Here is a 12,005-nt window from a genome sequence, read left to right as displayed (position 1 = left end):
CGCGTCTGCGTGTGGGTCCCTCTGAATATGTGCAGGCTCGTGTGTCTACGGGTGCCCCATTCTGCTTCTGTGTCCACACCTGGTGATGATGTGTCAGTGTCTGTGAGGTCTGTCTGTGAGCTGGGTGCACCTGGATACCTGCTTATCTGTGGGTGGCTCTGGATGGGGACCCAGCCGTGTGTATCTGGCTGTATCAATGTCCTGGCGTGTGTCTCTGATTGTGTGTGTGTGTGTGTGTGTGTGTGTCTGATTCTAATCTGATTTTGCATTCATGTCACAGTGTCTGTGTCGGGGTTTGTCTGTTGTATCTGCTGGGGTGTGTCTGTGTCACTGAGTGTCTACATCCCAATGCCTCTGATTGTGTGTCTATGTCCCTCTATATCTTTATTTGAGTGAATGTGTGTGTGTACACACACGTGTGTCTTCTGGATCTGGGTTTGATCCACGTCTGTGTATCCAGGTAAGCTGTGTCCTGCTGTAACTCTGTGTCTGTACCTGCGTGTGTACATCTCTGTGCCTAAGTGTCTCTATTACCCGAGGTCTGATTATGTGTCTAGGTGTGCCTGTGTGTCCCGGTCTAATTGCATCTCGCTGTCCCCTTGCTGCTCTATCCACTCCCCCAGGGGGCGCCCTTGCCCATCCACTGCTCCCTCCCTCCCTCGGGCTCCTGCCCCTGGGGGCACCCTAACTGGCGGAGCGGGGCAGCCGAGAGCTTGGGCCCAGCCTGGGCAAAGGTGGCCCCACCAGGTCCCCGCCTTCGGCGGCGGCCCCGCCCCCTGCCCGCCCAACGAGGGCTATAAGTTCACATCTCTCCCAGGCTTGCCAGTGCTCGCCCGACAGTGGTCGCACTTGCAGGGTCCAGCCACCAGGCAGAGGAGCCACCGCCACCACCTGACCATGGCCGAGGGTGAGTATGAGGGTCAGCGCCACCACCACTGGGGTGCCCTGCGCCTGGCCATCCCTCCCCAGTCTCAGTGGTCCTGCCTCTGCCATGGGAGGGGGTGATAAACACCTGGCGGGGGGCGGGGTGGGGCTCAGTCCCTAAGTCCCCAGTTTGGGAGAGATGGGAAGGCGGGGCTGGGTGAGAAGGCCTGGGTCCCAGTCCTGGCCCAGCGTGGGCCCTTACTTTCCCCATCCCCAGGGCAGGATCATTAACCCCTGCCTCCCTGGATCAGATGAGGCAACATGAAGGTGTGTTGTGAACTGTAAAGTACTGGGCCACTGAATCGCTGTCACTTGTCCTCAGTCAATGATTGAGGCTGGGTCCCTGCTGCGTGCCCGGCGGCACAAAGCTATGCGGAGGGGTCTGGCCCGGCCTCAGAACACTTGGCTCTGGTTAGCTCCTGCCCGCTGGGAGGAGGTGTGCACGTCCTCCCTAGTGGTGTGCAAGCGATGCCTGGCCGACTCCTTGGCCCCGGTGGCCAGAGGTTCCAGCACCTGATGGGGACCTGGGCTGAAGGCAGACCTGCTCTCTAAGGTCCCTCCAGCCCTCCGGTTCTGCGACTCTGGTCTTTGGCCACTTGTTGATTCTGTTTTCCCTCCTGTAAAATGGATGGCACTGCCAGCTCCTGATATATCTGTGAGAGCCATGAGGAGTGGAGAAGGGGCGTGATTAGTTTCTTACCTGCTCCCCGCCCCCCTACACGCACATGCACACGCACATGCACACACACACACACACACACAGGGGCGGGGAGGGATTTCTGCAGTGGAGGTTGTCAGTGCACTAATGCTGCTGGCCCCTGTGGGGTGGCTAACTCTTGGGTCAAGTCCATTTGAAGATGGTCTCTGCACACGGCGGTCCCTGGAAGGAGGTGCCGGAGGGGGGAGAAGGAATGAGGAGGGACGTGGCGGGGGGGGGGGGGGGGGGGGGGGGGGGTGTCTATGGAGAAGGGAAGGGAGGGAGGCACCGGGACTTGCCTGACCTGCTATGTGACCTTGAGTCCCCTCTGTCCCTCTCTGGGATCTGCTCCCCAACATATGGGATTGAAAACCAGCTCAGAGCTGGCTGTAATGGGTGACCTAGGTGGCCACTTGTCTGCACTGCATTTTCCCATCCCTGTCCCCAAGAGAGGCTCCGTGGGGCCGGGAGACCCTGGAGGTTCCCGTTGTGATAAGCTACGTGCCCTCTTACCGCAGTGGCTACTTCCTACAGGGGTCCCACTGGCCTGGAAGACCTCGGGTCCTTTCTCAGTGCAGAAATCCTGTGATCTTATTGCTCAGTGTTTTCTGTACCTTTGGAGCTGGGTGTGATTTCTGGAAATCCTTCTTCAGACAATCACCCAAGAAATCACCCCACCTGCCCCAGCCCAGGAACTGACCATCTCTGTCTGGTCTCCCAAGAGACATTGGTGGTCTCTTTCCTGCTTAAACTTTCTGGGATAGAAGTTTCCAGAAACAGTGTTTCCCCACCCCAGCAGGGCGGCAGGAAGTTTTCCCTGGAGGCGGGGGAGGTCCCACATCTGAACAACACAGGGGTGGAAGGAGGGGAAGGAAGGAGTGGGGGGATGGAGGACAAACCCTGAGCTGTGAATGAGGTGGCTTCCAAGTACAGGATCCCCAACCTACAGCCCTGCATTCAAATCCCAAGGCCTCCGCTTGCCGTGGGACCTCCCTCTGCGCCGTGGAGGGGTGCTTGTACCTGTGTGGGCAGAGTGGCTGTGAGGTGTGAGTGGAGATGAGCCATGTCAGAGCCCTCCCTCAGCAGTCACTGGATGCTCTGGGATATTCCTTGGCAGAAGGCAAGGGACCCGGGTCGATGCCCCAGTGGAAGGACCCAGTTGCTGGGTGACTGTGGGCAAACCGTGCCCCTGGCCTCCACTGGACCACACACTCTCCAAAGAACCCACAACTCTTCCTAATCGTGACCTTGAGCTGGTCAAGATTTATGAGGTTTGCGCTTCCCTCAGACCTCCACCAACCACTGCCCCGGCCTCCCCGGCCTCCGCCCTGGTCTTCAGCTCCCTCTGAAACTATAAACAGAGCTTTCACATGCCCGACTTGTGCCCTGGGCCAGGCCTTGGGGAAAGGGTGCACAACCTCCTCTCCTAGTCCTCACAGCAGCCTTTTGAGACTTCAGAGGAGGCCCAGAGAGGGAGAGAGACCTGCCCAGGATCACACAGCAGCACAGTAGGATCAAAACGTAGGTCCAGAAGACGCCAAACCCCGCCCCCACCCCCCACCCGCCCCGTCATTTTAAAAACCTTTTTATTATGGAGAATGCTGAACATAGATCAAAGTAGAGAGAAGTTTAGAATAGTTTATTTTAAAAATCAGGATCCAGGGCAGCTCGGGTGGCTCAGTGGTTTAGCACCGCCTTCGGCGGGGGGCGTGATCCTGGGGCTCTGGGATCGAGTCCCACATCCGCCTCCCTGCATGGAGCCTGCTTCTCCCTCTGCCTGTGTCCCTGCCTCTCTCTCTCTCTCTCTCTTTCTCTCTCTCTCTCTCCCCCTCTCTGTGTCTCTCATGAATAAATAAATAAAATCTTAAAAAAAAAAAATCAAGATCCAGAGGAGGCCCGCACAGCACAGTAAGCCCAAATGTCTCTTTAGTTTCTCTTAAACTATAGTTTCTCCCTTCGACTATGTTTTTCTCCATGCAATTTATTTGTTAAGGAAACCGGCCCCTCCGCCAGTTGTCTCCCAGTTGTCTCTTTCTGTCGATTGCGTCCCAGCGCTCTGCTGAACACGTTCCTCACTCCATATTGCCGGTAAATTGAAAATTGAACCTAAAAGGTAGAGCCCGTGCAAATAACCCACGCCAAATAACCTACTGTTCCCCACCTCATTTTTGCCAAGAGAATCCTTCAGTAATACCAGAATAGCTCACGTTGAAGTAAGCATGTGTGACGTGCCAGGCACCGTATACCCGAGGGTCCTGTGGACAGGGGAGCAAAGTGACGCCCAGAAAGTGGACTTGCCCGAGATCACATGGCTGGAAGGTGTCAGAGACCTCTCCCAACACGCCCCAGTGGGCACGACCTTGTGACCTGGTCATGGTCAAGAGTTGGGGACGTGTGGCCCGGCTAGTCCCGGGGAGACAGGGCGGGCTGGGAGATGGGGAGGGGGCAGGCTGGTAGCCTTTCTCTAGAGAGGGCTGGCTCCCCGATGGCCCCGGGGGTCCCCACGTCCCGGGAGTCCTGGCATCACAACCGGCTGACGGAGGCCACCCACCATGGCTCACGCCGCTCCCACTGTCTCCGTAGATCTGGTTCTCGAGAAATGTGACCTGGAGCTGGAAGCCAATGGCCGTGACCACCACACGGCTGGCCTGTGCCAGGGGAGGCTGGTGGTGCGGCGGGGCCAGCCCTTCTGGCTGACCCTGCACTTCACCGGCCGCAGCTATGAGTCCAGTGTGGACAGCCTCACCTTCAGCGCCGTGACGGGTGAGTAGCTCCACAGCCCCTCGCCCGGCCTGACCTGCTCTGTTCTGGGATTCCCGGTCCCCTGACAGTGGGGCACGTGGCTCCGGTCCTCTGCCCCCCCAAGGAGTTCCTAGCAGCCAGCAGCCCCATTTAACGGATGAGGGAGCTGAGGTCCAGAGAGTGGAGGGATGATGCCCGGGGCCACGCAGCCTCATAAACAAGAGGGCTGCACACCCGGGTTCCGAAAACCTGTTATCACCAAGGGATGGGGCTCAGCTGCCTACCACAAAGGTCCATCCAGATCCTGCCCGCTCTTCCCCACATCAAAACAGCTTTCCAACAGCTACTTCCCCAAATCCACAGAGCCGGACCAACCCCATCGGGTCCAGGTGGTGGAGAGAACCCAGTTGGCTCTGTCTCTCTGAGGGGAGCATTTCATATTCCCATAGTTCCTTCTCCAAGCCTCAAGGGGCTGCCTCAGGCTGGGGAGCTGACAGACAGACAGACCTGGGCCCTGGTGCAGACTGAACTACCTACTTGCTGTGTGACGTTGGGCAAGTTGCTAAGCTTCTCCGAGCTTGAGTTTTATCCTATGCAAAGCACTCGTGGTGGAGGGTTGTTAGGGGGGAAGGGCTTGCCATTGGGGGGAGGGCCTTGTAGACATTAGCAGCTGTTGCTGCTCTTGCTCCAGGGGGCCCAGGCATGGGTAAAGGGACATTGAGGCCCCAGCCACCCTATCCACAGATGCCCCATGCACAGTCTTCTTGAGTTGCCACTCCAGGGAAAGGGGCCTTGAATGCCAAATCTCTGGATTTGGCTTCTAGAGGGAACCACTCCCTTGAGGTCAGCTAGGGGCTGCCTGGCTGGGACTCTGCTCAAGGGTGAGAAAGGTCAGTTCTTTCTGAGACCTATGAGGGCACAGAGAGCCGCAAACAGGCTGAGGCCTGTATTTACCTGGCAGCCCTGTGATAAGGCTTATCAATGCGCCTGCAGACTGGCCCTGGATATCCACCCCAGGCCTTTCCTCCCTCCCCTTCCCCTTCTGGCGGGATACACCCACTATCCAGGGGTGCCCCCTCTGACACACAACCAGAACCTTTGGCGCCTTTTTTAACTGACCTAAGGAGCCTCCAGGAACTTCTGATCTTTCTAGTCTCAGTTTCTTTTTCTTTTCTTTTCTTTTTTTTTTAGTTTCTTTTTCTGTAAAGTGGAAGGTTGTAATGCATAACAGGATACCCTGAGAAGAGCCAGGCTTGGGATGAGGAGAATCACAGCAGCTGTAGAGCACCCACCATATGCATGCTCGTCCTAAATCCTCCCGTCTCCGAAGCATAATGAGATCGTGTTTTACCAATGAAAATACTGAGGCTCAGAAAGGTCAACTTACTTGCTCAGGTCACACAGTGAGTGAGGGACAAAGCAGGATTCCACCCCTGGCCTTGCTGTGGACTGACAGTCCTCTATGAAAGGGAACAGTAGAGGAGCTGCTGGTGGGGGCTACCTGTGACTTCCCACCTTCTTTCTCTTCCCCCACTCTCAAGGCAGCCCCTTTCTTTCTTCTCCTCTATTCATCTAGGCAGGCTGGTGCCAGGTAATTAGGCCCTAGGTTCAGGGTTGGGGTAGGGACAGCTGCTCTTCCCAACCCAGCAACTAATCTCTGTTCTCCAGTGTCCACTGACTTATCTCAAGCCCTAGCCAATCTGCCCTGATCACCTCCGCAGCCCTGGCAGGCAGTCTCAGAAGGCACTCTATCTCTGCAGGCACACAGCTTTCCTGTCTGAGTTACCAAGAACTCCGATGGGCTGGGAAAGCCTCAGGGACAATACCAGGAAGCCAGACCTTTCACCTCAAAGCCTGGTTGCAATTAGCACCCAGCCCCAGGCCTAGCCTGGGCACCCTGCTCTTATGCTGGAACATTCTAGCTTGGGATCAGCCTGGCCTACCTCTTTCGAGAAACTGAGGCCCGGAGAGGGGAGAGAGCTGGGGAAGGTCACTCAGCCAGCAGAGTATGTGGCCTGACCCTGCACACTCCGAGGGGCTGTGTGTTTCGCCCAGATAGTTGGGAGACCTGACAGGCTCTGTTATGGGGTACAGACCACAATAGACAAACACCATTCCTATTATGGGAATGAGGGAGGGGGCTAGGGTTGGGAGGGTGAGTGGGGTGGGAGTGAGGTCAGCCTGAAGAAATGGAAAGAACTTTTATGAGGTTTATAAGATGGCTTTCCTCTGGAAGTTTCCCCTCATCCACTCCCCACTCCCCAACCTCCACCAACCACGGTCTAGGAGAGTCCCCAGGACTCCTCACTCTCCAGGTCATTTAGGCCCAGAGAGGTCCCTGAAGCATCTCCGGCCCCACAAAGAATACCATGTGGCACAGCAGCCAGTGAGTATCCGAAGCCAGCTTACAGGCACAGTGGTGGGACAAGGGGGACAGCCTGTCCTCATCCCTCCACCCCTTGCCCAGGGCCCTTTAGAAGAAAGGGGTGTGCATGTGTGCACAGTTGCCCCAGGATGGGGAGAAAGGGAAATGTGTTTCCTGATCTGTGCTTGACGGTGGTATGTTGACAGTGACAGTGGCCGTGGGCCCTGGCCCAGGCTCTTACCATGGTGACCAGATCATCAATTGTCCAAACAGGGGCATTTCGGAGAATGAAAGAGCACCATCGAGATTTATGCCAGGGCCACAGCTGTGAACTTGGACTGTCCCAGGCAAACTGGGCCATGTGGTCGCCCTGACTTGGTCCCTTTCGGACTCAGTTTCCCTATCTGTAAAGTGATTCAGTTGAACGAGTTTATTTCTACATTTCATTCCAGTCCTCAAAATCCGTCGTTTGGCCTGAGGATTCTGACTTTTAATAGCAACTTTTGGTGCCACGGAGGAATGCTCACGTACCCTGCATGATTACCATGCTAGTCACTGTCTGGAATGCTTTCTATGAAGTCTCTGCAGGTCCTCTAAACTGTGCTAGGATGTGGGAATGACGATAACAAACAATAGCTATCATTTATTGAACGCTTACTGGGTGCCAGGCACCATGCAATGTACTGCTATCTCTTTAAGCTTTACAGTGACCTTAAGAGGAGGTATTTGTAATTGCCTGTAACTAAGCCCATTTTACAGATGAGGAAGCTGAGGCACAGGGATGCAAAATAGCTTGTCCGGGGTCACAGAGCCAGCTTCAGACCGAGAATCAGACCTTCCCAGACATGAGTTCTAAGCCTATTTTCTTTTTTGATGAGAAAATTGCCAATCAGAGAGGCCTGGTGACTTAGCCCAGGTTACACAGCACTCTGAGTAGGGGAACCAGACCCCAGCTGGCTCTTGGGGGCCCAGTGCTACCCAGCTGCCAGGAGCATTTAAAGGCTTACAGCCGACTCCTGGCACCCACACAGGGCCCTGGAAGCCTGTGTCATGCCTCTTAGTTCAGGGTTATATTTGGGCCTGGGTGTGGGTGGGGCTGGAGGGTTGAGAGGAGGGGGTGGGGTGCAGGGAGGGAACCCCTCAGTGCACAGGCCCCCATACTGTCAGCAGCAGGTGGGCAGAGCTACAGGGAGGGAGATTGAAGAATAAAAATAAACTTTCCTGGGCAGTTGCCCAACCAGGCAGAGAAGGTTCTGTTTCTCCTCTCAGCCACCCAAGTCCAAAGTGGATGACCAGCCCCTCCTTGCCCTCCCATGACTCAGACCTGCCTGCATGGGCAGGGCCTTCCCCCCACCAGAAAAAGCAGAGGAGCTGAAGGCAAGCTCCCTGTCTCACTGGGCCTTCAAGAGCCCTTTGAAGGAGCATGGGCGTGAGAAGCACTGTGGAGGACAGCCCAGAGTCTAGAGACCCGGGCTCAGATGCTAACTTTGCCCTGGGATATCCTTGGGAGACTCTCCTCTCTCTGAGACTCAGTTTTCTTACCTGTACAGGGGGTCTCAGGGGCAGCAGGAAGTGCCAAGGCACTTCATGAAGTGTAAAAGGCTGTGGGGTGGGGGTAGAGGGGTGGTCATGACTCCTCCTTGGAGCTTCCCGTGGAGACACGGAGGTCAAAAGCCAGAGGGGACACTGGGGAGATAGCACCCGAAGAGAGGGGCCTCTCAGACAGGCTCCCATGGAGACATCAGAGGAGGACCAAGGTCCTATCCTGCTCAGAGTCTGAGCTTTTGAAAGGGGAAGCTGCACCCTAGCCCATAAAGGACCCAGGTGGGGATGCTCCCCAAGGATTCCTGTTCGTGCCACAGGTAGGCACACGGAGCCCAGAGAAGGGGACAGGCTTGTGACTGAGACCCTGCCCCAGGCTGAGCTGTCCCCTCTCCCAGGAGAAATCCGTCTGCTTGGGAACCTGCTGTGTGCCTGGGGCGTTTCACACCTTCTCACAGAAGGACCCCGCAAGGTTGGGGTCCGATCCCCACTTTCTAGATGAGGAAACCAAGTCTCCGGGAAACGAAACCTCTTGCCAAAAAGTTCCCTCAATGGTCCGCAGCAGGACTAGGCGTCAGAGCCGGGCCCCTGGGACCCCCGGCATGGGCCTGGCCCCTGCCAGCCTGGCTCCCTCCCCGCCGGCCACGGCGGGCTCACAGCCATTGCCTTTTGTCTGTCAGGCCCAGACCCCAGCGAGGAGGCCGGGACCAAGGCCCGCTTCTCCCTGTCCAGTGCTGTGGAGGAGGGTGCCTGGACGGCCGTGGTGATGGACCAGCAGGACAGCGTCCTCTCGCTGCAGCTCAGCACCCCGCCTAACGCCCCGGTCGGCCTGTACCGCCTCAGCCTGGAGGCCTCCACCGGCTACCAGGGCTCCAGCTTCGTGCTGGGCCACTTCACTCTGCTCTTCAACAGCTGGTGCCCAGGTGAGCCTAACGATCCAGGGGGGTGGGGGTAGGGGACAGGGCTACACCAGCCATGGGGCACTGAGGGTGGTGGGGAATGGGGCGCAAGAGACAACAAAGCGGATAGAGTGAAGCTCCCCTCCATGTAGGCCCACGCTCCCATCCCACAGAAGCCCTGTAATGTGAGTACTCTTCTTACTCCCTGACACAGGAAGAGACAGGCACTTGGAAGCAAAATGACGTGCCCAAGGCCCCACAGCTCCCAAGGCATCTCACCCCATGTCTGAGGCCCACGTGTGCCCCTAGAGTTCTGACCTGGGCATGGAGGTGTCTTGGGTTCACAGTTTCCTTCCTGCTCCTGCACAGCGAGACAGAGAGATAGGCCTTGTGGGTGGGCCCCAGCCTAAGAATGGGGTGTCCCTCCTCGAAGCCCAGGCCCAGCCACAAATTCTGGCCTCTCCAAGTATCAGACAGCCAGCTTCTTGCTGGGCTGCTGCTTTGTTTTTTTCTTCTCCATTTTGGGGCATTTTATAACATAGTTGAGGAGAAATATTTTTTTATTTTCTCTTCTACATATTTTGGCTTTTATTTTTAATTATAACAGTAAGACACGAGGATGTCCTCTTTATATAAGCTTTAAGTACTGCAGGGAAACAGCCCCCACTCTGACTCTCCTCCTTGGGGAACAGCATTATTAGTTGTCTTAGGGGACCCATCTCCTTAGATTTGATGTGCCTGGAGACATTGCCGCAGTAATGGGTTTCTCTGTCCCTCTTAACCATAAAAGGATCACACGGTATCCATCAACCCACAACTTATTTCACTTTTCCCTCTACCATACATCCTGGGGATCTTTCCACACTGGTGTACATACACATCTGTTTGTTCATTCATTCATTCTTTCTTTTTTAAAGATTTTTATTTATTCGAGAGAGAGTGTGTGCCCATGAGCAGGGTGGGGGAGGAGCAGAGGGAGCAGGAGAAGCAGGATCCCTGCTGAGCAGGAAGCCCAACAGCCAATGATCCCGGGACCCTGGGATCATGACCTGAACCAAAGGCAGACCCTTAACTGCTTAACTGACTAAGCCACCCAAGCACCCCGACTTCTTCTTTTTAATATCCCCGAGTGCCCCGTATCTTGCCAGTGTAGACAGTTCGTTGATCAGGACTCCACCCAGGGACATGAGGTGGGCCCCAGTGGATCCTCCCAGGAAGGGTATGACATGGAGCACCCTGTTCACATGCCCTGGGGCCACATGGAATGGTTGCTCAGGACAGAAGCGGCCTTGCCGGACCTCGCTGTACTTGTTTTGATTTTGTCAATCTGCAGAGCTTACAGAGAGTTGGCAGCCAGGCCCATGGCATCCCTCCCGGCAGCAGGAAGATGCCGGTGGCCCCCCATTCACCCACACTGCAGGGTTTCGGAGTTCAGGGAACAGGGAGCAAAGTTCTGGGGATAGCCCCTTCCTCTGGCCTTTCCTCCAGCCCTGCCCCATCCTCACCCTGTGGGTTAGCGTGGCTGTCAGCCAAGCAGCACAGTGACTAAAGTGACCTGACATCTCAGGGTGGGAGCGTGGAGGGGGTGTGGAGCTGGCCCTGTGGAGCCAGGAAGCTGGCCTCCCTCGGTGGAGGTGGGGGTGTTGGGTGGGAACTCTGCTGTCCCTTTGGGACCTGCCCCTGAAACGAGATCCTTCTATCTCTGAGCTCAGTAAGGACAGGAAGGAGGACGGGAGCGAGTGGCAATTAGGTGTGGGACCTCTGGTCCCCCAAGGCCCCCACTTTGACCGGCAGAGCTGGGAGGAGGGCACGGTCCTTGACACCTGGGTCCAGGTGGCGACAATGCTCTCAGCCCCATGACTCTCAGCCCCATGACGAAACACCATGAGTTTCCCTTTCTCTTTCGTTCTTCCACACTGTCAGCTGACTTATTACTACAGAGTTCATTTTCCAGAAGGCTAATTTTTCTTACAGTCCTCAGAGCCCCAGCACAGGATATATAAGACAAAAGTTGCTTGGCCACTTTCACATTTGCCTGTGGGGGCTGCAGATGGGGCCTGAGAGAGCACAGGGCCGACAGAGTCCAGGGCCCCAAGGGGCTGGAGCAGCTGCATTCCAGGCCAGTGGCACAGTATTTTTAGGGACCTGTAAAAATGTTTTGATTTCTTTTAAAATCAGAAGAAAAAGTGAAAGTTTAGGTCAGAGAATATGTTTTAATATGTAATATTAATATATTTGCCATTATACTAATATAGTATATGTATTTACTTATATATAAGCATATTAAATATTAAGTATTATTAAGTATTATTAAATATTTTATTTATTTATTTATTTATTTATTTGGAACAAAAAATGCACAGGGTCCACCAAAGTCATAATGTGGCTCTAGATGTCCTCTTCCCAGCCTCAGTTTCTTCACCTGTGAAATGGAGATAGTAAAGGCCAGCTTGACCTTTGACCTCCCACCATCTGGCCCCGACTGCCCCAGCCCTCTTTTCTGTGGTTATCAGCCATGGGGAACTAAGTGCCATACTAGCAGCTGTCCCTTTGTGCTCTCTGGTCCTCTGCTTAGAATGTCATCCCACCAGACTCCAAGGATCTAAATTTTAGTCGTTTATTAAGACCGCATTCACCAGCCACCTACTCCAGGAGCCCTCCCTGACCACCCCTCCCTCCCACCCCAAGCTGGACAAGATCCCACTTCCCCTGAGCCACAGTGACCCTAGTAGGCTTTCTCTCTGCCTTGAATCAAGGTCCTTCTCACACTGGCTCAGGGCTTAACTTGCAAAGCACCTTTCAAATCTGCATCCCATTTACCCTCAGGAACTCCAGT

At 55.3% G+C, this 12,005-nt stretch overlaps 1 protein-coding gene across 1 annotated transcript in view; it reads left to right on the top strand.

Annotated features, from left to right (window-relative positions):
* The first annotated feature begins 748 nt into the window (after positions 1-748).
* Positions 749-12,005, top strand: part of TGM2 (transglutaminase 2) — a 31,301-nt gene continuing 20,044 nt past the window's right edge. The window contains exons 1-3 of the mRNA XM_038572292.1: positions 749-907; positions 4,205-4,384; positions 8,951-9,193. Coding sequence (XP_038428220.1) covers positions 898-907; positions 4,205-4,384; positions 8,951-9,193 — 433 coding nt within the window. The 5' untranslated portion in view covers positions 749-897. The remainder of the gene's footprint in view (positions 908-4,204; positions 4,385-8,950; positions 9,194-12,005) is intronic.

Source organism: Canis lupus, chromosome 24, assembly GCF_011100685.1.
Source record: "Canis lupus familiaris isolate Mischka breed German Shepherd chromosome 24, alternate assembly UU_Cfam_GSD_1.0, whole genome shotgun sequence".
Classification (NCBI taxonomy): Eukaryota; Metazoa; Chordata; class Mammalia; order Carnivora; family Canidae; genus Canis; species Canis lupus.
The sequence above is the reverse complement of the archived record's forward strand: the minus strand, read 5'-3'. Positions and strand labels throughout refer to the sequence as shown.